Genomic DNA, 27,882 nt, shown 5'->3' on the forward strand with positions numbered 1-27,882 from the left:
AATGATTGGGGCTTGAATATGTTGTTTAGTGACACTCTGCACCCAGGGTCATTAACATTGACTCCCCCGTGTCATCAACCTAGTCAGGACACAACTGACGTTAAATTTCTAACTCATGATGATTTAAACAAGGATCAGTTTGTTGATCAGTCACTGGAAAGACTGAGAGATATAGCAGTTACTGAGAGTGAAGCAAAGGATCTCGATAATTGTTACTACTATAGTAAGGGTGTACTGATGGAGAAAAATACATGTAAGTTGTCAGCTGATAGTGTTTCCACCACAATCAAGCATCTCGTAGTGTTACCAGTTACATTTCGTGAGCAAGCCATTGATTTTGCTCACAATAGTCCCATAGGAGGACATTTGGGTGTCAAGAAGACACTCTGTAAACTGGCAAAACATTTTACTTGGCCAAAGATGAAGGAAACAGTAGCTGATCATGTGCGACGTTGCCACGTGTGTCAAGTGACAGGCAAGGCAGCAGCGCACACTCCACCTACACCTCTCACTATGAGCTCTAGTAGCAAAGTTCAGTTCATCTGGACTAGACATTGTTCAGATTTGTTCAAAAGGTTGAAGCATCTGCTTTCCTCTGCTCCAGTGTTGAGTCCTAATTTCAATCTTTCCATCTTTTTACATATAGATGAGAGTGGTTATGCAGTGGGTGCTGTGCTACTCCAACAGTCAACATCCACTGACATTCTCCATCCTATATGTTACTATTCATCTAAACTTAAAAACACCAGAAAAATTATGCCACTATTGAGAAAGAGGATCTAGCTCTTGTGGTGGCCTTGGAACATTTTGATGTGTATTTGGGCACTTCCCCATTTAAAATTAACGTAATTTTATGCCCAAATACCTTTTGTTACTTGCTATGTCAAATTCAGTAAACTTAATCCCTCCAGCCCATATTAACTATGTATACTCATGTCATGTCTAATTATTATATTTATATATTCACAGTAGTGTTGTGTATGAGGAGGAGACATAAGCTGAGTGTTGAGTGGGTAGTGTTGTGTGGGCGATGTTACTGCGTGTGGCGCAACACTGTCCTGCCGCAGACCCCCCCCCCCCCTCACTACACACCTTAAGCTGTTTCATACACAGATGTCCATACTGCATAGCATTCCACAACCACTACTTAAGAGTGGAATGCAGTCTCCTCTACTATGATCGAGCCTCATCGTGCCCTACTTGTATACGCTATCCTGTCTCGACACTGATGTACATAACCACGAGTATGCGGAGATATGATACTGTGTACTGCCCTAGTACTAGGGGCATATCTTAGTGTACAGATGCTGTGAAATTGTAGAGGTGCTTGGTGCAAGAGAGACTCTGATAAATGTTTATATTAAATTGTATTGATATGAGTAATCGGTAATAATGTGAAAGACATTAATGCAACTCCTAGTGCGACCATTTGTCGTGTTGGGGGGTTGTTGCAACCCCTGAATGGGTTGCAATATATATAATGTATATTATGATTATGAATATAAAATATAATGTATATATATAATTATCACCTTTTCTTATAATTTTATATTGCTTATATTTGCGATAATAGCTAAATCGTAAATATATTGCTTTATGTTATTATTTGACTTAGCTAAATTTTGTGAGGTAGGATGTAACATATGTGCTCAGTTCAAGTCTTGATTGTCTAACTACTGTAATTATCGCTTGTGGATTTTAGACTGCCGGTTTCTCGTTGTTGCTGGGCAACAACCCACGGAACTATCACGTGATCGAGGGGGGGTGTCCTCACCTCGCCTGAAGTATTCAGTCTGGTCTAGACTCTCTTGGTGGTTGGACAGATTGTCTGTCTCATTATTCTTGTTAGTTCTGCAGAACTCTGTTCACAGAACGTTGTATAGACTTAATGATTTTCGACGTTGTACTGAGGTTGTGTATCGCATAGACACTCTAATCAACTTGGGGTCCTGAGCTGTAGCTTCTGACCTAATTTGTACTGGGATCTGTGTATTATCACAGTCGGGAATTTTCTTATGCTGAACTTAGATTCAGTAGTATGGGAGTTTTGTGACTTTTGTGGAGGATCTGCAGATGGTCCCTACTTAGTGTCGTTATATTATCTCCTTGTTCCTGATTCTGTGTCGCAGTTGCTTGTTATATTGCTATTGGGCTTAGCATTCTTTTTATTGTTCAAGCAGACTGTTCTGGTTGCCAGTCGGTCAAGAAGTTAGTTTATTTGAGGACTACAATACACGCTACCACTGCAATTCACACACTACCAGTACAATACACACACTATCAGTGCAATACACACAGCACAGTTACAATACACACACTACCACTACAATGCACACACTTCCATTACAATACACACTACCACTGCAATACATACACTACTGCTGCAATACACACACTACCACTACAATACACATTATCACTGCAATACACACAACACAGTTACAACACACTCACTACCACTACAATACACACACCACTACAATACACACACTACCACTACAATACACACACTACCACTACAATACACACACTACCACTACAATACACACACTACAACTACAGTACACACACTACCACTTCAGTACATGCACTACCTCTGCAATACACACAGCACAGTTACAGTACACACACTACCACTACAGTACACACACTACCACAACAATACACGCACTACCACTACAATACACACACTACCACTGCAATACACACACTACCACTGCAATACACACACTACCACTACAGTACACACACTACCACAACAATACACGCACTACCACTACAATACACACACTACCACTACAATACACACACTTTCATTACAATGCACATGCTTCCACTGCAATACACACTACCACTACAATACACACGCTACCACTGCAATACACACACTACCCCTACAATACACACACTGCCACTACAATACACACACTACCACTGCAATACACACACTACCACTGCAATACACACACTACCACTGCAATACACACACTATCACTGCAATACACACACTATCACTGCAATACACACACTACCTCTGCAATACACACACTACCACAGCAGTATACACACTACCACTGCAATACACACAGCACAGTTACAATACACACACTACCACTACAATACACACTACCACTGCAGTAGACACACTGCCACTACAATACACACACTACCACTACAGTACAAACTAGACACACTACCACTGCAATAGACACACCACTACAGTAGACACACTACCACTACAGTAGACACACTACCACTACAGTAGACACACTACCACTACAATAGACACACTACCACTACAATACACACATTACCACTGCAGTACACACATCACAGTTACAATACACACACTACCACTACAATACATACGCTACCACTGCAATACACACATCACAGTTACAATATACACACTACCACTTCAGTACATGCACTACCACTACAGTACAAACTAGACACACTACCACTACAATAGACACACCACTACAATAGACACACTACCACTACAATAGACACACTACCACTACAATACACACATTACCACTGCAGTACACACATCACAGTTACAATACACACACTACCACTACAATACATACGCTACCACTGCAATACACACAGCACAGTTACAATACACACACTCCACTACAATACGCACACTACCACTACAGTACACACACTACCACTACAGTACACACACTACCACTACAGTACACACACTACCACTACAGTACACACACTACTACAGTACACACACTACCAGTACAATACACACACACTACCAATGCAGTACACTCAGCACAGTTACAGTACACACACTACCACTACAATGCACACACTTCCATTACATTTCACACTACCACTGCAATACTCACACACTACCACTACAATACACACACTACCACTACAGGACACACGCTACCACTGCAATACACACACACTACCACTACAATACACACACTACCACTACAGGACACACGCTACCACTGCAATACACACACACTACCACTACAATACACACACTACCACTACAGGATACACGTTACCACTGCAGTACACACAGCACACTTACAATACATACACTACCACTACAATGTATACGGCATCATTACAATATACACAAATCCACTACAATACACATAGCTCACAAAATCATGGGAGACTCAATCACCACTGTTATCGCTCTCACCACTGTCTGCTCGATGACGGGTTTGTCCTTACTGACCATGGTCATTACACAGTGGTTGTGGTCATTTTCTACTGACTGCGGTGTCGACACACTATCTGTCCTCTTCCCTCACTGATAGTTGTCTCCCTCACTGATAGTGGTCTCTCACTGATAGTGGTCTCCCTCACTGATAGTGGTCTCCCTCACTGATAGTGGTCTCTCTCACTGATAGTGGTCTCTCACTGATAGTGGTCTCCCTCACTGATAGTGGTTCCTGTCCCGCTAACTTCCCTTACTGTGAATGTTGTCTTCCCATTTTCTGTTGTATCAGGCCCCCCCCCCCCCACCCCCAGTGACTGATCTGCCCCACTTAGAGTGTGGTCTCTGCCCACAGGGTGACGGGAGGAGAGCTCTTCGAAGACATTGTGGCAAGAGAGTTCTACAGTGAGGCCGACGCCTCTCATTGTATACAACAGATCTTAGAAAGTGTTAACCATTGTCACCATAACAACATTGTTCACAGAGATCTCAAGGTAAGTCTTATAGTATTTCTCTCTCTATGGGAAATTTATATTACTAAGTACATCACGCTCAAATTATCATTCTGAATTCACACACACACACACACACACACACACACACACACACACACACACACACACACACACACACACACACACACCACCACCACCACCAGCAAGTGCTGGATGAGGTACATATAACCAAGGAGGAGGTGAAGAAGCTGCTATGCGAACTTGACACCTCAAAGGCGGTGGGACCAGACATCTCTCCATGGGTCCTTAAAGAGGGAGCAGAGATATTGTGTGAGCCATTAACAAAGATCTTCAACACATCATTTGAAACTGGGCAACTCCCTGAGGTATGGAAAATGGCAAATGTAGTCCCAATTTTTAAAAAGGGAGACAGACATGAGGCACTAAACTACAGACCTGTATCACTAACGTGTATAGTATGCAAGGTCATGGAGATCATCAGGAGGAGAGTGGTGGGGCACCTGGAAAGAAACAAGTGTATAATTGACAACCAGAACGGTTTCAGGGAAGGAAAATCCTGTGTCACAAACCTACTAGAGTTTTATGACAAGGTGACAGAAGTAAGACAAGAGAGAGAGGGGTGGATCGACTGCATATTTTTGGACTGCAAGAAGGCCTTCGACACAGTTCCTCACAAGAGGTTACTGCAAAAGCTAGAGGATCAGGCACATATAACAGGAAAGGCACTGCAATGGATCAGAGAATATCTGACAGGGAGGCAGCAACGAGACATGGTATGCGACGAGGTGTCAGAGTGGGCACCTGTGACAAGCGGGGTTCCACAGGGGTCAGTCCTAGGACCTGTGCTGTTCTTGGTATATGTGAACGACATAATGGAAGGGATAGACTCAGAAGTGTCCTTGTTTGCAGATGATGCGAAGTTAATGAGAAGAATCAAACCGGATGAGGATCAGGCAGGACTACAAAGAGACCTGGACAGGCTACAAGCCTGGTCCAGCAACTGGCTCCTTGAATTTAACCCTGCCAAATGCAAAGTCATGAAGATTGGGGAAGGGCAAAGAAGACCGCAGACACAATATAGTTTAGATGGCCAAAGACTGCAAACCCACTCAAGGAAAAAGATCTGGGGGTGAGTATAACACCGAGCATATCTCCTGAGGCGCACATCAATCAGGCTAGTCCCAGAGGTCAGGGGAATGTCGTACGAGGAAAGGTTGAGGGAAATCGGATTGACGACACTGGAGGACAGAAAGGTCAGGGGAGACATGATAACGACATACAAGATACTGCGGGGAATAGACAAGGTGGACAGAGATAGGATGTTCCAGAGAGGGGACACAGGGACAAGGGGTCACAACTGGAAGCTGAAGACTCAGACGAGTCACAGGGACGTTAGGAAGTATTTCTTCAGTCATAGAGTTGTCAGCAAGTGGAATAGCCTAGCAAGTGAAGTAGTGGAGGCAGGAACCATACATAGTTTTAGGAAGAGGTATGACAAAGCTCAGGAAGCAGAGAGGGAGAGGACCCAGTAGCGATCAGTGAAGAGGCGGGGCCAGGAGCTGAGTCTCGACCCCTGCAACCACAATTAGGTGAGTACAATTAGGTGAGTACACACACACACACACACACACACACACACACACACACACACACACACACACACACACACACACACATACACACACACACACACATACACACACACACACACACACACACATACACACATACACACATACACACATACACACACACACACACACACACACACACACGCACACACACTAGGTAGTAGGCTGGTAGCCAGCAACCGCCCAGGGAGGTACTACTTTGTCTCATAAATACACAAATAACCCGCACATAAAAGAGAGAAGCTTACGACGACGTTTCGGTCCAAGTCGGACAGAAACGTCGTCGTAAGCTTCTCTTTTATGTGCGGGTTATTTGTGTATCGTTCCAGTCACGGTATTGTGCCTTTTTTGATATTTGTCTCATAAACATGGAAGATTTCAAATACGTCTTGCTACTTCTACTTACACTCTGGTCACACTACACATGCATGTACAAGCATGTATATACACACTCCTCTGGGTTTTCTATTTTCTTACTAGTTCCTGATCTTCCTCCGTTAGCCATGCGTGTCGTAAGGGGCGACTAAAATGCCGGGAGCAAGAGGGTACGAAACCCTTAACCCCCCCCCCCCTCTCTCTCTCTCTCTCTCTCTCTCTCTCTCTCTATATATATATATATATATATATATATATATATATATATATATATATATATATATATATATATATATATATATATATATATATATATATATATATATATATATATACATGCGAAATTATTTACATTGTCTCTACGTCCACAGCAGGACTCGAACCTGCAAACTCCGTATCAGAATCCACAGTACTTTACCCCTGGCTCCGTGGTAAAGTACTCTAGACTCCGATACAGAGTTTGGAGGTTCGAGTCCTGCTGTGGACGTAGATACAGTGTTTATATATATAACGTATTCCCAGGTACCACTGACGTGTGTGTGTTCTCCTTACAGCCAGAAAACCTGCTCCTGGCCAGCAAAGCCAAGGGCGCCGCTGTTAAACTGGCTGACTTCGGTCTAGCTATCGAGGTACAAGGTGACCAGCAGGCATGGTTCGGTGAGTACCATACTGCTGCAAGTTCTTGCACCTTACATCATAAGTATATATAAGTCTCACCGCTAGCAGCTTTCAGACAGTCTTATTGTAGTTATATTCAGGCCTTCTCTCAGTAACCCCTGCTCCAATCTTACGTCTCCCCCAGCCATCCCTGACCTATCATAGCCATCCCAGGCCTTGCCTCATCACTGTACCATCTATCCCAGGCCTTGTCTCAACACTGTACCATCCATCCCAGGTCTTGTCTCAACACTGTACCATCCATCCCAGGCCTTGTCTCAACACTGTACCATCCATCCCAGGCCTTGTCTCAACGCTGTACCATCCATCCCATGCCTGAACCACCACTGTACCATCCATACCTGGCCTGAACCACCACTGTACCATCTATCCCAGGCCTTGTCTCAACACTGTACCATCCATCCCAGGTCTTGTCTCAACACTGTACCATCCATCCCAGGCCTTGTCTCAACACTGTACCATCCATCCCAGGCCTTGTCTCAACGCTGTACCATCCATCCCATGCCTGAACCACCACTGTACCATCCATCCCAGGCCTGAACCACCACTCTACCATCCATCCCAGGCCTGAACCACCACTCTACCATCCATCCCAGGCCTGAACCACCACTCTACCATCCATCCCAAGCCTGAACCACCACTGTACCATCCATCCCAGGCCTGAACCACCACTGTACCATCCATCCTAGGCCTGAACCACCACTATACCATCCATACCTGGCCTGAACCACCACTGTACCATCCATCCCAGGCCTTGTCTCAGCGCTGTACCATCCATTCCAGACCTTGTCTCTACACTGTATCATCCATTCCAGGCCTGAACCACCATTGTACCATCCATCCAAGGCCTGAGCCACTATTGTACCATCTATCCCTGTCCTTGTCTCAACACTGTACCATCCATCCCAGGCCTGAATTGCCAATTTACCATCCACCCCATTCCTGAACCACCACCACTACTATCCATCCCAGGCCTGAACCACCACTGTACAATCCATCCCAGGCCTGTCTCAAACATCCCATATATGTCCCACCCATCCCACACGTATTCCACCCATTCCAAGCCTGTCTCACCCATTTCAGGCCTGTCCCACCCATCCCAAGCCTGTCTCACCCATCCCAGGCCCGTCTCGCCCATCCCAGGACTCTCATACCCATCCCAAGTCTGTCTTACCTATCCCAGGCCTGTCCCACCCATCCCAAGCCTGTCTAACCAATCCCAGGCCTGTCCCACCCATCCCACGCCTGTCTCACCCATCCCAGATCTGTTCTACCCATTCCACGCCTGTCCCAACCATCCCAGGCCTGTCCTACCCTCCCCAGGCCTGTCCCACCCATTCCACGCCTGTCCCACCCATTCCAATTGGTGGTGGTGATAATACAGCTGGTGGTGGTGATAATACAGCTGGTGGTGGTGATAATATAGCTGGTGGTGATAATGCAGCTGGTGGTGGTGATAATACAGCTGGTGGTGTTGATAATACAGCTGGTAGTGTTGATAATACAGCTGGTGTAGTGATAATACAGCTGGTGGTGATAATACAGCTGGTGGTGGTGATAATATAGCTGGTAGTGGTGATAATACAGCTGGTGGTGGTGATAATACAGCTGGTGATAATGATGCTAATACAGCTGGTGATGGTGATAATACAGTTGTGGTGGTGATAATACACCCAGTGATGGTGGTAATGGAGCTGGTGATAATACAGTTGGTGATAATACAGTTGTTGGTGGTGATAATACAGCTGGTGGTGGTGATAATTCAGCTGGTGGTGGTGATAATACAGTTGGTGTGGTGATAATACAGCTAGTGGTGGTGATAATACAGCTGGTGATGGTGATAATACAGTTTGGGTGGTGATAATACAGCTGGTGATGGTGATAATACAGCTGGTGGTGGTGATAATATGGCTGGTGGTGATGGTGATAATACACCTAGTGATGGTGATAATACAGTTGGGGATAATACAGTTGGTGGTGGTGATAATACAGCTGGTGGTGGTGATAATTGTGCTGATGGTGATAATACAGTTGGTGTGGTGATAATACAGTTTGGGTGGTGATAATACAGTTGGTGGTGGTGATACAGCTGGTGATGGTGATAATACAGTTTGGGTGGTGATAATACAGCTGGTGATGGTGATAATACAGTTGGGGTGGTGATAATACAGTTAGGGTGGTGATAATACAGCTGGTGATGGTGATAATACAGTTGGGGTGGTAATAATACAGCTGGTGATGGTGATAGTACAGTTGGGGTGGTGATAATACAGCTGGTGATGGTGATAACTCAGTTGGGGTGGTGATAATACAGTTGGGGTGGTGATAATACAGCTGGTGGTGGTGATAGTACAACTGGTGATTGTGATAATGCAGTTGGGGTGGTGATAATACAGCTGGTGGTGATGGTGATAATACAGCTGGTGGTGGTGGTGGTGATACAGGTGGGGGTAGTGGTGATAATACAGCTCGTGGTGATGGTGATAACACAGCTGGTGGTTATAATACAGGTAGTGGTAGTGATAATACAGCTGGTGGTGGTGATAATGCAGCTGGTGGTGGTGGTGATAATGCAGCTGGTGATGGTGGTGATAATGCAGCTGGTGGTGATAATGCAGCTGGTGGTGGTGGTGATAATGCAGCTGGTGGTGGTGGTGATAATACAGCTGGTAGTGGTGATGCAGCTGGTAATCTAAGACTTAAAGTAGTTCTGTCAGTTTTTAAACATTGTTCTGTGAGAACTCCAGTAATGACTGGTGTTGCATAACATTGTTCTGTGAGAACTCCAGTAATGACTGGTGTTGCATAACATTGTTCTGTGAGAACTCCAGTAAGGACTGGCATTGCATAACATTGTTCTGTGAGAACTCCAGTAAGGACTGATGTTGCATAACATTGTTCTGTGAGAACTCCAGTAAGGACTGGTGTTGCATAACATTGTTCTGTGAGAACTCCAGTAAGGACTGGTGTTGCATAACATTGTTCTGTGAGAACTCCAGTAAGGACTGGTGTTGCATAACATTGTTCTGCGAGAACTCCGGTAATGACTGGTGTTGCATAACATTGTTTTGTGAGAACTCCAGTAATGACTGGTGTTGCATAACATTGTTCTGCGAGAACTCCGGTAATGACTAGTGTTGTATAACATTGTTCTGCGAGAACTCCGGTAATGACTGGTGTTGCATAACATTGTTCTGCGAGAACTCCAGTAATGACTGGTGTTGCATAATTTTGTTTTGCGAGAACTCCAGTAATGACTGGTGTTGCATAATTTTGTTTTGCGAGAACTCCAGTAATGACTGGTGTTGCATAACATTGTTCTGCGAGAACTCCAGTAATGACTGGTGTTGCATAATTTTGTTTTGCGAGAACTCCAGTAATGACTTGTGTTGCAGAACCTTCATCAAGTTCAAATTGATTATGTAATTTTCTTATTTACTATTGTTTACTTAAACATTAGCTGAATTGATACTTTCTCTGTCCATATTACTACCTCATATTTTTTAAATACTATCAATTGATATTACTTACTAAAAATTAATAATTATCATACTATAATTTCAATTTACTCTTAACATTTTTGACATTTAATAACCATTACTTGTCTAATTACCTTTACCTGCTTTATACCACATTTACTATCTTAGAGTACTCTTAATTACCTTGTACTGCCATATAACCTCTAGTATAACTACCAGTGCAATATTGAATGAAATAAACATTACTTTTTCACTTTTTTGTAATCATTATTACTTACTAAAATTTTATTAAACACCATATTTACTACCAGTCAATTTTACTTTTGTACATTAAACATTATTTTATACTTCCCATAACATTTTGTTGCCAAATTTTCAAGTTTGTATATTCAACTCCAACCTTTATATTATCCTGTGTACCTGTGTACCTGTGTACCATCTTACTATCACATTATAACCAAGACATTACCCTTGTTATTTTTTTACTATTATTCTTTTGGTACTTTAATTGTGAATTATATTTTGTCAGTTTAAATCTAGTTATACTCCTGATCTTGTCAACAACCTATACCAGACTCTAGTGCAATTGCAAGTACCATTTCAATTTGTATTTTTATATTATAAGTTTGTATTATAATTCCTACTCTAAGATTGTTTTCATATCTTAGTGACTATATTGTGTGTGCAATTAGTGTATTTTTCATTTATATTATTGTTCAAGGCCCTTAACTATCCTTTGCTAACTAGTACCAACTACCTCATATATTTTTTTTTCTACTTTTTTTATTCTTTTGCTACCTTAACTTGCATATTTCATCTTGTCAATTTAAATCTAGTTATACTCTAATTCTTGTAAACAACTTATATAACACCTTAGTGCAATTACAATTGAGAGTCTTGTGCCTTTTTTATATTATTAGATTAAACTCAGTTGTACTATAGTCAATACCAAATTCATTATATTAGACCATATTGCAATTACTAGTGAGAGACTGGTGCTATTTTTAATTTGTATTGTTATATTATTAGATTAAATCTAGTTGTACTATAGCTCATTCTAGCTCAAAACATAGACTCCACAAAAGTCATTATATTAGACCTTAGTGCAATTATTTGATTACCACTTTATTGTTCACCACAACTTACATTAGTCCCTTTTATATTATAATTCTAACTTTAAAGAATTACCTTTAAAGTACTACCTACTATCATATTCCCAAGCTCCATTATTTGATCATCACTTTATTTGTTCACCACAAATTATTTTAGTCCCTTTTATATTGTCTCCTTTATTGTAGCTTTAAAAAACTACCTTAGCTCATTATTTTTACATTTGTTAAATAATTCAGGTGCTATTTTTTTTTTTTTAGCTTTAGAATATTTACTTTATTTTTTACTTAATTCTAACTATAGATTCACTACAAATCTTATGATTACAAGCATTGATCCTGATACCAACCTCTTATTTAATGACTTAAATGATTCAAACAGTTACTGTAATTACTACACAGCAGAACAATCAAAGGCACTTCTCAGAGCTAACAACAACATAACTATCTTTAACTACAATATCAGATCTTTAAGCAAGCATTATGATGACCTCACAGCATTACTAAATTCCTTGCATGCCAATATGTCCATCATTACACTAACTGAAACCTGGCTAAAGCCTGATACTACAGATGTCTATGCCATTCCTGGTTACACAGCCATACACAACTGTAGGCCAGACCAACAAGGGGGTGGCACTGCTATATACTACTCAGACCAACTAGAATGTATCACTAATACTTGCACAAGGGATGAACATGGAGAATATATAATAGCTAAATTCAAATCCAAATACCTACAAAAACCTCTCACAGTGATAAACATCTACAGAGTTCCACAATCAAACATTAGCCATTTTAGTCAAAACCTAGGAAGTATGATAACTGATGCACGCATGAACAAAGATCACTTACTACTCTCAGGTGACTTCAATATAAATCTCCTGCAAGACCAGGACCCACACATTACTGAATTCACAAACACAATGAGTAACTGCATGTTGCTACCAACAGTAACAAAACCTACAAGAGTTACAGAGACTAGTGTTTCCCTACTTGACCACATCTGGACCAACACCATATCCCCTTTAAAATCAGGCATAATTACAGATAATACCACAGACCACTACCCTACTTTCCTCGTAACAACTCTTGGTAAAATACCCCAAGACACTACTAAAGTCACCTTCAGACTTCACAATGAGGCAGCCATTAATAACTTCACAACAGCAGTAACAAACATTGACTGGCACACTGAGCTAGAAATCTATACAGATATTGACGAATGTTTTAATAATTTTCTAAAAAAGACCCAATACCTTTATAACAAGCACTGCCCTAAAAAAACTAAACAGATGACAGCTAAGAGACTGAACAGTCCCTGGCTAACACCCAGCATTCTCAAATCCATAAATACAAAACACCGATATGAAAAACAGTACAGAATGGGTCACATAACCAGAGACCAAACAAAACGTTAGTCATCAATCCTAACCAGCCTGATAAGAAGGGCAAAAAAATTGTATTATGAGAACAGATTATCCAACTTATGAGGTGATATAAAAAAGACCTGGAAGACCCCTATCAGAAATTCTGGGAACAAAAAAGATATCACAACATAGCGAAATAAAATTAGCAAAATCAGATGAACCCCAACTCCCACCAACAGAAACAGCAAACAGACTCAATGATTTCTTCTCCACTATAGGTCAAAACCTTGCCAATAAAATCCCAAGCTCAGATACCCCACCAAATGACTACCTCACTGGCAACTACCCGAACACACTGTTCCTAGCTCCGACTAACCCATACGAAGTCTCCCTTATTATCAACGCACTGAAAAACAAGGCAGGAGATTTAAATACCTTACCACTCTTTATATACAAAAAAACGTCACAAGTACTATCACCAATCATTGCAACACTCTTTAACAAATCCATTGAATCCTCCACCTTCCCTACAGTTCTCAAAATAGCAAGGGTCACCCCGATCCACAAAGGAGGAGACCAAACAGAGTTGAATAACTATAGGCCAATATCCAATTTACACCCTCTCTCAAAAATCTTCGAAAAATTAATTCATAAACGAATCTACTCCTACCTCATCTCCCAAAACATTCTCAACCCCTGCCAATTTGGATTCAGGCCTAATAAAAATACTAATGATGCTATTATACACATGCTAGAACACATATACACTGCAATAGAGAAAAAAGAAGTCCCACTGGGGATCTTCATTGACTTACGTAAAGCTTTTGATACAGTTGACCATGACTTGCTCCACGTAAAATTGTCACACTATGGTATTAGAGGGCACTCCCTTAACTACCTCAAGTCTTACCTCAGCAACAGAAGCCAATATGTGTACGCAAATGGGGCAAGCTCTTCCGCACAACCAATTACAGTTGGTGTCCCACAGGGAAGTGTCCTTGGCCCTCTTCTCTTTCTCCTATACATAAATGACCTACCAAATGCTTCGCAGTTACTCAAACCCACACTTTTTGCAGACGACACAACATACGTCTTCTCTCACCCAAGCCCAGTCACGCTAGCCAATACTGTAAACACCGAATTACAGAAAATATCTACCTGGATGAGGACTAACAAACTTACACTAAACATTGACAAAACCTACTTCATTCAGTTTGGTAACAGAGCTACAGATGTACCTCTTAACATAACAATAAACGGATCACCTATCACAAAGCTAACAGAGGGAAAATTCCTAGGAATCCACCTCAATAATAGACTCAAATTTCATACACATATACAACAAATTTCTAAGAAAATCTCCAAGACTGTAGGCATACTATCGAAGATACGGTACTATGTTCCACAGTCAGCCCTCCTGGCCCTTTATCACTCTCTTATTTACCCCTATCTCACCTATGGAATTTGTGCATGGGGCTCAACAACAATTAACCATCTCAGACCACTAATTACCCAACAAAAGGCTGCAGTTAGAATAACAAATTCTCACTACAGGCAACACACTCCACCAATATTCAAAACACTCAACCTACTCACCATACAAAACATCCATACTTATTATTGCACCTATTACATACATAGAACACTTAACTCTGATATTAACCCTCCCCTCAAACATCTCCTTGCCAACCTCAACAGAACACATGACCATAACACAAGGCACAGATCACTCTTTGATGTTCCTCGTGTCCATCTCACGCTATGCAAAAACTCAATGCACATAAAAGGCCCTAAAATCTGGAATTCATTACCTGTAAATATAAAAGAAACACTACCTGTTTATAAATTCAAGTCTCTTCTCAAAGATCACTTACTCACTCAAAACCAAATAAATACTGAATAACTGAACCTTATAAATTGTATATCCTATATGTTACTCACAATTATATCACACAAAAGTTAAACCTAGGACCCAATCTAACTTTATTATTTTTTTAAATACACTACCTAACAGAATACTCCATTCGACTGAATGTACAGCAATGCAAGCAACCATATGACCTGTCTTTGTAATACTCATTTGTGCTTTATAGTTATCTGTTTACAATAATGTTTTATCACTGATTTCATCATTGCTTAGTTAATCTTAAGTTAATTTTAAGCCAGCCCGTAATGCTATGCATATAAGTGGCATGCTGCTCTTACCTGTATTTTTTGTGCCTCTGTTTGTATGCTTAAATTACTAAATAAATAAATAAATTAATAAATAAATGTATAAAGATCCATCTAACTGACGTGTTTTTTGTTGGCAGGTTTTGCAGGCACGCCGGGCTACTTGTCTCCAGAAGTTTTAAAAAAGGAACCTTATGGCAAACCTGTGGATATATGGGCGTGTGGTGAGTCTCTCTTCTCTCTCTCTCTCACACCTGACTAGTGTTGAGTAACTTGCAGTATTGTAGGAACACACCTGACTAGTGTTGAATAATTTGGCTTCATATCAAGAAGCATAAATAATAGGAGTCCTCAGGTTGTTCTTCAACTCGATATATCCTTGGTTAGGCCTCATCTAGATTATACTGCACAGTTTTGGTCACTGTATTACAGAATGGATATAAAAGCACTGGAAAACATACAAAGGAGGATGACAAAGTTGATCCCATGTATCAGAACTCTTCCTAATGAGGATAGACTAAGGGCCCTGAATCAGCACTCTCTAGAAAGGGGTAGAATTAAGGGGGATATGATTGAGGTGTATGAATGGGAAAACAGGAATAAATAAAGAGAATGTAAATAGCATACTAAAACTATCTAGCCAAGACAAGACTCGCAGCAATAGTTTTAAGTTGGAAAAAATCAGATTCAGAAAGGATATAGGAAAGCACTTCTACCGTCATAGAAGCTAAAACATTGAATAGTTTTAAAAATGGGTTAGATAGGTACATGAATGGGTGTGAGTTGGACCTGACTAGCTTGTGCTTCTAGGTCAGATGCCATGTTCCTGCCTTCCTGTCATTGGCTTAAGCCAGTAGGAGACTTGGACCTGCCTCACATGGGCCAATAGGCCTGCTGCAGTGTTCCTTCTTTCTTATGTTCTTATATCATATTCATTACCGTGATATAACTCCTCAAATACCTTAATGAAAAAAGTTAATAAATTCGTAAGGCAGGAATGGCCTTTTGTAAAACTGTGCTCATATTCATTAATCAATTTGTGCCTTTCAAGATGGCTATGAATTGCCTCGGCAGTTATGGATTCTGTAAATTTTCCCACCGTGGAGGTTAGACTTATTGGTCTATAGTTCGGAGCTAAGGACCTGTGATTTTAATCAATCAATCAGTCAATCAATCAAGTTTATTCTCTATAAGGATTACACTGCGGGGTTTACAGATTTTGAATATTTTGTGGTTTACATGTTTTAAAATACTAATTACAGAGGGGGCCACTAGGACACCTAGCATGGCTAGGCATTTTGGGCAGACTTAGATTAATTCTAAACTTTAAATTATTACAGATTATTGTATTAAGGCTAAGTGACTACATTATAGTTTGTGAGTTTAGCAATGTGAATGCTTTTTGTTTTGGCACAATACATAGTGTGTATATTGGAGTATCATAGGCAAACTTATGACTAGTTAGGATTCATTATTTTAAGATTAAGATTCGTATTTCTGTGTTTATAGTCAATGGGTGAGTGAGTGTAAGTGTGAACTACCAGGTGATTTACATATAGTTAATTGACGGGATGTATCAGGGAGATAAGATGTTTTCTAACTGTAGTTTTGAAAGTGATGAATGTGTCTGAAGTTCTATAGTTTTCAGGTAGGGTTTCCAAATCTTGGGGGATATCAACAGTAGAAGCATTAAGAATTAATTACAAGTACAGTGGTACCCTGAGTTTCGGCCATAATTCGTTCCAGAAGGCTGTTCGAGTTCTGTTACCAAACGAATTTGTTCCCATAAGGAACAATGTAAATTAGATTAGTCCGTTTCAGACTCCTAAAAATACACTTACAAAAGCACTTACAATAATATACTTACATCTTGTCGGTATTGTATACCATTCTTGTACAACTTACATAATTGTTTGAGTTGGGAGCTGTATGAAACTCGGGGTACCACTGTGTTGGTTATTTGTCTATTATTTATTAAGGAGTTAATTTTAGTTATGTTTAGATTAAGGATACTTCAACAAAATTGGAGTAGCTCAGACAGGTTTGGCAAATCGACAGCACTGCTTTTGCTAGCCAGTTGTATTGCAATTAACCACGTGTACCAGACAAGTTGGTGCTTATACTGTGTTCTCATTGAACATAGTGTATGTTCTACAAGGTGAAAATGTTATGCAGGCACTAATACAGTATCATATGTTACATAGCATGTAAGTACATATACATCCATAGGCATTATTAATGTATATACATTAAATGAATGTATCAGTTGTTAAATAACAAAAAAGGCACAATACCGTGACTGGAACGATACACAAATAACCCGCACATAAAAGAGAGAAGCTTACGACGACGTTTCGGTCCGACTTGGACCTTTGTCAATGGTCCAAGTCGGACCGAAACGTCGTCGTAAGCTTCTCTCTTTTATGTGTGGGTTATTTGTGTATCAGTTGTTCATGTACTGGTACTGAGGGTTTACTGTAAACCCTCAGTACCAGTACATGAACAACTGATACATTCATTTAATGTACATACATTAACCCTTTGACTGTCGCGGCCGTATATATACGTCTTACGAGGTACCGTGTTTGACGTATATATACTCATAAAGTCTAGCGGCTTCAAATCAAGCAGGAGAAAGCTGGTAGGCCCACATGTGAGAGAATGGGTCTATGTAGTCAGTGTGCACCATATAAAAAAAATCCTGGAGTATGCAGTGCATAATGAGAAAAAAAAAAACTCTGACCGTTTTTTTTAATTAAAATGCCGACTTTGTGGTCTATTTTCGTATAGTATTTATGGTTGTATTTTCGTTTTCTTGGTCTCATTTGATAGAATGGAAAACATGTTATAGAAATAGAGGTAATTTTGATTGATTTTACTATAAAAAGAACCTTGAAATGGAGCTCAAAGTTGGGGAAATGTTTGATTTTTGCCAATGTTCAAAAGTAAACAAATGATGCCATTGTCCAATAAATGTCCAACTAGCCATTCTAATATGCAGTCATGAATGGGTTAATGTTATTTATACAATTATTACAGTATTGCAGTAGTCTGCATAATAGTAAGTCTTCTATTTTTTGTTTGAATAAAAATTCAAAATAGAAAGCAAGAGTAATATCAGAGGGGCCTGCAGACATGACTGATGAGCAAAGAAAATGTTAGTTTAGAGCCAGGAATGTCTACATTGTTCATTCTGGACCTTATTTTGAAATTGTCATATTTTTTAGTTTTCGTGAAATTGGCCAAATTGCAAATTTCTGACCACATTATTAGGTAGTTGAAATCGGTAAATGGGCAGTTTCTTGTACTCAATCGATAGAAAAAATGGAGTTCTAAAGAAATAGCTATGAGTTGGGGCGACTGGAACAATGGAAATAGCCGAAAATAGGGCTCAAAGTGGGCAAAATCGCCGATTTGTAAACAGCGCCGATGTCGCTAACTTCGCGAGAGCATAATTCCGTCAGTTTTCCATCAAATTTCGTTTTTTTGGTATCATTACAATCAGGAAAAGATTCTCTATCATTTCATAAGAAAAAATAATTTTTTTTTTTTAATTTTGTGACACCAGGAGACACCTGAGGATTGGGGGTTGTGACAGTCAAAGGGTTAATAATGCCTATGGATGTATATGTACTTACATTTGTTCATGTATTGGTACTGAGGAATTACTACATTTGTTCATGTACTGGTACTGAGAGGTTACCACAATTGTTCATGTACTGGTACTGAGGGGTTACCACAACTGTTCATGTACTGGTACTGGGGGGTTACTACAGTTGTTCATGTACTATAACTGAGAGTTGATCCCCAGTGTTAATATCTGATATTCTCTAATAGTTTATGTTGTATGCATCAGGTGTGATCCTGTACATCCTGCTGGTGGGTTACCCACCATTCTGGGACGAAGACCAACACAGGTTGTATGCTCAGATCAAGGCTGGAGCTTATGATGTGAGTCCTCACAGTTCTTTCTCATTATTCTACTTTTGGAGTCAAGGTCATAAAATATTAGTAATTTTTTCATTGATTATTTAAAAGAATTCTTAAAAAATTTTGTATAAGTTTACAAGTTTTGTGAAACAGTATATTTTCCATGAGTGAAATTATAAAAATCCATGATATACAGTGGTACACTGACTTACAAGTTTAATTCGTTCTGTGAGTGAGCTTGTAGCTCAGTTAGCTCATACAGTGGTACCTCGAGTTATGAACATAATTCATTCCAGAAGGTTGTTCGAGTGCTGATACCGAATGAATTTGTTCCCATAAGGAATAATGTAAATTAGATTAGTCCATTTCAGATCCCCAAAAATACACTTACAAAAGCACTTGCAAAAATACAATTACATAATTGTTTGAGTTGGGAGCTATTCGAAGCTTGAGGTACCACTGTATATCAAATCAGTTTTCTTTGTTGAAATTAATTGAAATGTCATTAATCTGTTCCAGCCCCAAAAAAACCACCCCAGGGGCAGGAGAAAATACTTCAGTATAACTATAATATCAACTCTACGGCTTATTTATCTATCAGAATTATCTATTATGAATTAATAAACACTGTAAGTAACATTGAAACATGATATATATTCTAGAATGAATGAAATAGGCCATAATATGGTGAGTGTCCAGGACCAGTCCGAGCAAATAAAATCATTACTGCTTCTTCCTATAATGTGTTCTTTGGTCCTGGGTAAGAGAAAATGAAGTTTTTGAGAGGCTAACTGCACTAGATCACTAGTGAAGTGACATATGAATATCTCTGAAGTAAGTTATTGACTTATTTCATGAAGCCCAACATTTATTATTGAAGTTAATGCAATAATATTGACAAGAATCATACAAAAATTATTGTTCTACAATTGGCTTGTGGAATATTGGAGATATTCCAAATATTTTAGGATTTGTATGGGAGTAAAGGACAAGATATTTTGCAAATGTCAAAAACTTAGCAACTTTATATTTTTTGTAAAATAATTAAAGATAATTACATGATTACTTCCAGTGAGAACATCACACTAGCATTATTTTGTAAATACCAAGTCCCAAAACCACCTTTCGTTGTGCCATTTAGGCCGGGGTTCTTACCAAATGTCATTTTCAGTAAATACATTTTTTTTATCGTAACTTGGATTTTGGGTCGCAACTCAACGCAAAAACTCAACTGACCGATGGCTTGTAACTCGGAAAACTCGTAAGTTGAGGCACTTGTAAGTCAAGGTACTACTGTATGTAGTTTAGACAGATTAGTTAAGTGTATCTGTCTAGTTACTTGCATATATTGCTTTGTGCAAGACATTACTTTATAAACCAGGATAATGGCAGTAATGTATCTCAGTAGTCCCTGAATAGTCCCTGGCTAACACCCAGCATCCTCAAATCTATTAACACAAAGCACAAATATGAAAAACAGTATAGAATGGGTCAAATAACTAGAGAACAGTCTAAACATTACTCGTCAGCTATTACCAGCCTGATAAGAAGATCGAAAAAATTGTATTATGAAAATAGATTACAAAACATCAAAGGTGATATGAAAAAAACCTGGAAAACTCTATCTGAAATTCTTGGAACTAAAGTTATCCAAAAACAAAACAATCAAACTAACAAAATCAGACGAACCTCTACTCACACCAACTGAAACAGCAGACTCATTGTTTTCTTCTCCACCATAGGAAAAAATCTAGCGAACAAAATACCAAGCTCAAACACCCGTCTGTCAGACTACCTCATAGGTACCTACCCAAATACGCTATTCCTAGCTCCAACCAACCCACTAGAAGTCTCGCTCATCAACACCCTTAAAAATAAGGCAGGAGACATAAACAACTTGCCTGCATTTATGTACAAAAAAGCTTCTCAAGTATTGTCACCAATTATTGCAACACTAACAAATCCATTGAATCATCTACCTTCGCAACAATCCTCAAAATACCGAGGGTCACTCCGATCCATAAAGGAGGTGACCAAGCTGACTTGAATAACTATACACCAGTATCTAACTTACCACTGCTCTCTAAAATCTTTGGAAAATTAATTCATAGACAGATCTATTCCTACCTTGTCTCACACAACATATTAAACCCTTGTCAGTTTGGATTCAGGAATAATAAAAGCACAAATGATGCTATCATGCTCATGCTAGAACTAATATATACCGCACTCGAAAAGAAAGAAGTCCCGCTGGGAATTTTCATTGATTTACGTAAAGCTTTTGATACAGTCGACCATGAACTGCTGTACCCCAAATTAATGCACTATGGTATCAGAGGCCATTTCCTCAACTACCTAAAGCCATACCTTAGTAACAGAACTCAATATGTGTATGCAAATGGTGCAAACTCTTCCACCCAACCAATCACAGTGGGAGTCCCACAAGGAAGTGTCCTTGGACCACTCCTCTTTCTCATCTACATCAATGATCTGCTGAATGCATCACAGCTACTCAAACCCATATTATTTGCAGATAACACTACATACGTCTTCTCCCACCCAAACACAGTCATACTAGCAAACACAGTCAATGCCGAATTGCAGAAAACATCTGCTTGGATGATGACTAATAAACTTACCCTGTATACTGATAAAACATATTTCATTCAGCTTGGAAACAAAGCTGCAAATGATCCAATTAACATAACACTAAACAGATCATCAGTCACAAGACTTGGAGGGAAAATTCTAGGTATCCACCTTGACAGTAGCCTTAAGTTCCAGACACACATACAACAAATCACCAAGAAAATCTCTAAGACTGTAGGCATACGATCAAAGATAAGGTACTACGTTCCACAATCAGCTCTCCTGGCACTGTACCATTCACTCTTATACCCTTATCTTACATATGGAATTTGTGCATGGGTCAACAACATTCAGTCACCTAAGACCTCTAATAACCCAGCAAAAGGCAGCAGTCAGAATGATAACAAATTCCCACTCCCGCCAGCATACTCCACCAATTTTCAAAATTCTGAATCTGCTCACCATTAAGAACATCCATACTTATTCATGTGCCTACTACATACACAGAACAATACACGCAAATATAAACTCCCCACTCAAACTTCTCCTCATCAACTTAAGCAGGACACATGTCCATAACACAAGACACAGATCTCTTTTTGATGTACTTCGTGTCCATATCACACTGTGTAAAAACTCTATGCATATAAAGGGCCCCAAAATATGAAACTCGTTACCAGAAGATACTAAAGTAACCCTGTCTGAAAATTAATTTAAGACTCTTCTCAAAAGCCACTTATTTACCCTAGACTAACTGCTAAATACTCAGTACACACATACTCACTTATGTTATTCCCACATCATAACTTCAACAATTACTTTGAACCTTTTATCCATTGTTGACAGGAATATAATTGAATCATTGTTGACAGGAATATAATTGAATCATTGTTGACAGGAATATAATTGAATCATTGTTTTCACAAAAAGCATTTTTGAATATATGAATATATTTTTTTGTCTTAAACAAATTAGATTCACTTATAATTAATAATCTACTGTACAACTATGATATAATTAATATTCTACTGTACAACTATGACATAATTCTTAGTGTTAAGTAGTCTGTAAGTCAATAATGTTAAGTTGGCCCATAATGTCTAGGCATAATAGAGGCTCTCTTTGTATTGCAACCCATTATTGTAAATACAAAATCTCAATGTACTATTTGCAAAGACATAAATAAATAAATAAATAAATGTTAAATTAAGTCACAGAATGTCGTAGTGTTTTGAGTGGAGATGATAATATGCAGATAGTATGAAGGGTACTTATAAAGTGTGCACTATCTACACTACAAGAGTGTGTGTGTGTGTGTGTGTGTGTGTGTGTACGTACGTACATGCTCACCTAATTGTAGTTGCAGGGGTTGAGACTCAGCTCCTGGGCCCACCTCTTCACTGAGTGCTATGAGGTCCTCTCTCTCCCTGCTCCATGAGCTTTGTCATACCTCATCTTAAAACTATGTATGGTTCCTGCCTTCACTACCTCACTTGCTAGGCTATTCCACTTCCTGACTACTCTATGACTGAAGAAATACTTCCTAACATCCCTTTGACTCATCTGGGGCTTCAACTTCCAATTGTGACCCCTTGTTTCTGTGTCCCATCTCTGGAACATCCTGTCTTTGTTCACCTTGTCTATTCCACGTAGTGTTACATATGTTGTTATGTCTCCCCTAACCTTCCTGTCCTCCAGTGTCGTCAGGCCGATTTCCCTTAACCTTTCTTCATAGAACATTCCCCTTAGCTTTGGAACTAACCTTGTCGCAAACCTTTGTACTTCCTCTAATTTCTTGACGTACTTGATCGAGTGTGGGTTCCAAACAGGTGCTGCATACTCTGGTATGGGCCTGATGTACACGGTGTACAGTGTCTTGAATGATTCCTTACTAAGGTAATGGAATAATATTCTCAGGTTTGCCAGGTGCCCATTTGCTGCGGGTGTGTGTGTGTGTGTGTGTACTCGCCTATTTGTACTCACCTATTTGTGGTTGCAGGGGTCGAGTCTTAGCTCCTGGCCCCGCCTCTTCACCGGTTGCTACTGGGCCCCCTCTTTCCCCGCTCCATGAGCTTTATCAAACCTCGTCTTAAAACTGTGTATGGTTCCTGCCTCCACTACATCATTTTCTAGGCTATTCCACTGCCTTACAACTCTATGACTGAAGAAATACTTCCTAATATCTCTCTGACTCATTTGTGTCTTCAACTTCCAATTGTGGCCTCTTGTTTCTGTGTCCCCTCCCTGGAACATCCTGTCTTTGTCCACCTTGTCTATTCCACGCAGTATTTTATATGTCGTTATCATGTCTCCCCTGACCCTCCTGTCCTCCAGTGTCGTCAGGCCGATTTCCCTTAATCTTTCTTCATAGGACATTCCCCTTAGCTCTGGAACTAACCTTGTCGCAAACCTTTGTACTTTCTCTAGTTTCTTGACGTGCTTTATCAAGTGCGGGTTCCAAACAGGTGCTGCATACTCCAGTATGGGCCTGACATACACGGTGTACAGTGTCTTGAACGATTCCTTACTAAGGTATCGGAATGCTGTTCTCAGGTTTGCCAGGCGCCCATATGCTGCAGCAGTTATCTGGTTGATGTGTGCTTCCGGAGACATGCTCGGTGTTATACTCACCCCAAGATCTTTCTCCTTGAGTGAGGTTTGCAGTCTTTGGCCACCTAGCCTATACTCGGTCTGTGGTCTTCTGTGCCCTTCCCCTATCTTCATGACTTTGCATTTGGCAGGATTAAATTCGAGAAGCCATTTGCTGGACCAGGTGTCCAGTCTGTCCAGGTCTCTTTGAAGTCCTGCCTGGTCCTCATCAGATTTAATTCTCCTCATTAACTTAACATCATCTGCAAACAGGTACACTTCTGAGTCTAACCCTTCCATCATGTCGTGTGTGTGTGTGTGTGTGTTTATTGTAATTAGTAGTCATTTAAAATTTGTTCAATTAATAGATTGAAATATCATTATGTATGTGAACCAGTGTAATTTTTGTTTATTACAATAAATTTATTTTTGTTACATTGGCTTGTTCAGGTGCCAGGGTGCCCACATATTGTACCTGGAAGACCTGTCATGGATTACATGTAGCTTTTTGTGTGTTTCTAATTTGTTGTGAAAATCATCCACTAAAATATTTATTATTGTAACGTTTTGTATAGTCAAACACAACACTGCTGATATTCAGTAAATGATGCATATGATATCTTGGCAGTAAAGCTGAGTTCCAGTCTTCACACTTCTCTAAGAGTTCTGCATTTTAGGACTTTTTGGTCTCCTGCAGCCGGCTGCCATTCTTCAACTGTTGTGCCAGTGTTAACTCAGCTATTGCTAGATCACTGGTAGCAGTTTTGGTTTTCATTACTGACCAACAAGCTGTTTTTCATCAAACCATAATTGGGCTTCTGGCATCTTCTGTCACTTTGTGTTGATGGGGAAGTACTCAAGCATGTGCCTAATGGTCACATAAATCTCGCCAACGACCTTTTCACGGAATGGTGTTCGGCATCACATTGCAAGAATTGTTAGGTTGTGCTGACAGTTTGACATCTTTTGATTGCAGTCTTCAGTGTAGACATCCATTCAGTACCCTGTTTTCTCTGCACTTCAACACTCCCATTATAAATGCAGATTCCTTCCATTTTCTTTTTTACTAACTCAAATTTGCTCTACTGACTATGAAATCCTCATTCCATTGTGCTTCCCTGAACACTTTCACTTCTTTTTTTTCCTATATTTCTCTCTTTCACTTGCTTTTAGTGCTGAATGACTAACACATGTCAAGCATTTTCCATGAATATAATAAAAATGATAATAATAATAATAATAATAATTAATAATAATAATAATAATGTAGCAATCATAATAATAATAGTCCATTGGTTAGTATGTCATACTTCTTGACTTCATTCGATAATTTCTTTGAGAATATTTTACTCATGTCACTCCTATTTTCATATGTTTATTCAACTTCATTCCTTTACACACCCTGCAAAACTCTTCCACCAACTTCTGCAAATTTTCTAAAAGTAGTCTGCAAAGAGTAAGTGTGACAGTTGGTAAATAGTCCACCTCTAACATACCATAACCTGAGCCTCACTCTAATCATAGAAACTCTCTTTAGTCTTTAAAAACCTACCATGTATTTAATTGCAACTCCTGCAGCATGTCTTTTCTATCAATCCTGTCACATGCTGAACCAAATTCATAAATGTAGCAATCTAACTTCATGCCATTATCTTAGCATTAGGTGTCCCATAGCTCGATTGCTAGCACACTCAGCTCACACACTGGGGTCCGGGGTTCGAATCTCCTCTGGTATGGCTGGAAAACATTAGGGATGTGTTTCTATAAGACACCTGCTGTCCCTGTCCCTGTTCACCCATCGCTTTAAAATGGGTACCTTGGTGTTAGTCGACTGGTGTGGGTTGCATTCTGGGACAAAACTGGCCTAATTTGCCCGAAATGCTCAGCATAACAAGTGGCTTTCTATATAGTAGTATGTCACTGATGTCAGCTAGGCCTGTATACCATGTACATGTACAGTGGTACCCCGAGTTTCGGCCATAATTCGTTCCAGAAGGCTGTTTGAGTGCCGTTACCAAACGAATTTGTTCCCATAATGAATAATGTAAATTATATTAGTTTGTTTCAGACCCCCAAAAATACAATTACAAAAGCACTTACAATAATACACTTAAATAACTGTTCAAGTTGGGAGCTGTATGAAACTCAGGGTACCACTGTACTTTTAGTAAATACAGTGGACCCCCGACATTCGATATTAATCCGTTCCTGAGAGCTATCGAATGTCGAAAATATCGAAAGTCGAATTAATTTTCCCCATAAGAAATAATGGAAATCAAATTAATCCGTGGAAGACACCTAAAATTATGAAAAAAAAATTTTGCCACATGAAATATTAAGTTTAATGCAATAGAATAATTACAATAACAATAGAATAATAACAATAGAATAATTGACACTTACCTTTAATGAAGATCTGGTGATGATTGATGGGATGGGAGGAGGGGAGAGTGTGGATGGTGTTAGTGTTTAGAAGGGGAATCCCCTTCCATTAGGACTTGAACTGGCAGCCTCACCACATGCCTTACCACACTGTGTATGCCACTACGAGTCTTAAATCTTTCAAACCAACCTTTGCTGGCCTTAAATTCACTCACATCATGACTAGTTGCAGGCAATTTCTTTACCAAATCATCATGTACTCTGACACACGCACTCCACTTTCGTACTTTGCAATTATCTCTTTCTTCATTTCAATAGTCATCAGCACCTTTTTTCTCGAAGGGTTGGCACTAGAAGCTTTCTTGGGGCCCATGGTTACTTATTTTGCAGAAACAAGCACCAAAAATAGTGATAATATGGATAATATGGAATGTACCAAATATATCCTTAGATGCGTGCACACTGGCTGGCTTGTAAACACTGGCACACGGTGCAGTTCAGGCCACATGTGGACACGTCTCGTACGAATCGTATCGAATGTCGGGTTTTCCATCGAATGTCGAGGCGAAATTTTTGCGTTAAAATACATCGAATGTTGGATTTATCGAATGTCGGGGGTCCACTGTATAGATATTATGATTATTTTTTTTTTCTTTTTTTTTTTTTTTTTTTTTTTTTTTTTTTTTTTTTTTTTTTCTACAAGTCGGCCGTCTCCCACCGAGGCAGGGTGACCCAAAAAAGAAAGAAAATCCCCAAAAAGAAAATACTTTCATCATCATTCAACACTTTCACCACACTCGCACATTATCACTGTTTTTGCAGAGGTGCTCAGAATACAACAGTTTAGAAGCATACACACATAAAGATGCACAACATATCCCTCCAAACTGCCAATATTCCA

The 27,882-nt window shown here is 39.7% G+C and overlaps 1 protein-coding gene across 3 annotated transcripts in view; it reads left to right on the forward strand.

Annotated features, from left to right (window-relative positions):
• The window catches only part of LOC128687820 (calcium/calmodulin-dependent protein kinase type II alpha chain-like), an 897,132-nt gene that overhangs the window by 778,965 nt on the left and 90,285 nt on the right, over positions 1-27,882 (forward strand). For all 3 annotated transcript variants that reach the window (XM_070083804.1, XM_070083805.1, XM_070083806.1), the window contains 4 exons: positions 4,557-4,695; positions 7,238-7,340; positions 15,632-15,715; positions 19,348-19,442. In XM_070083804.1, the coding sequence (XP_069939905.1) occupies positions 4,557-4,695; positions 7,238-7,340; positions 15,632-15,715; positions 19,348-19,442 (421 nt within the window). The remainder of the gene's footprint in view (positions 1-4,556; positions 4,696-7,237; positions 7,341-15,631; positions 15,716-19,347; positions 19,443-27,882) is intronic.

The sequence above is a fragment of the Cherax quadricarinatus genome, chromosome 10, assembly GCF_038502225.1.
Source record: "Cherax quadricarinatus isolate ZL_2023a chromosome 10, ASM3850222v1, whole genome shotgun sequence".
Classification (NCBI taxonomy): domain Eukaryota; kingdom Metazoa; phylum Arthropoda; class Malacostraca; order Decapoda; family Parastacidae; genus Cherax; species Cherax quadricarinatus.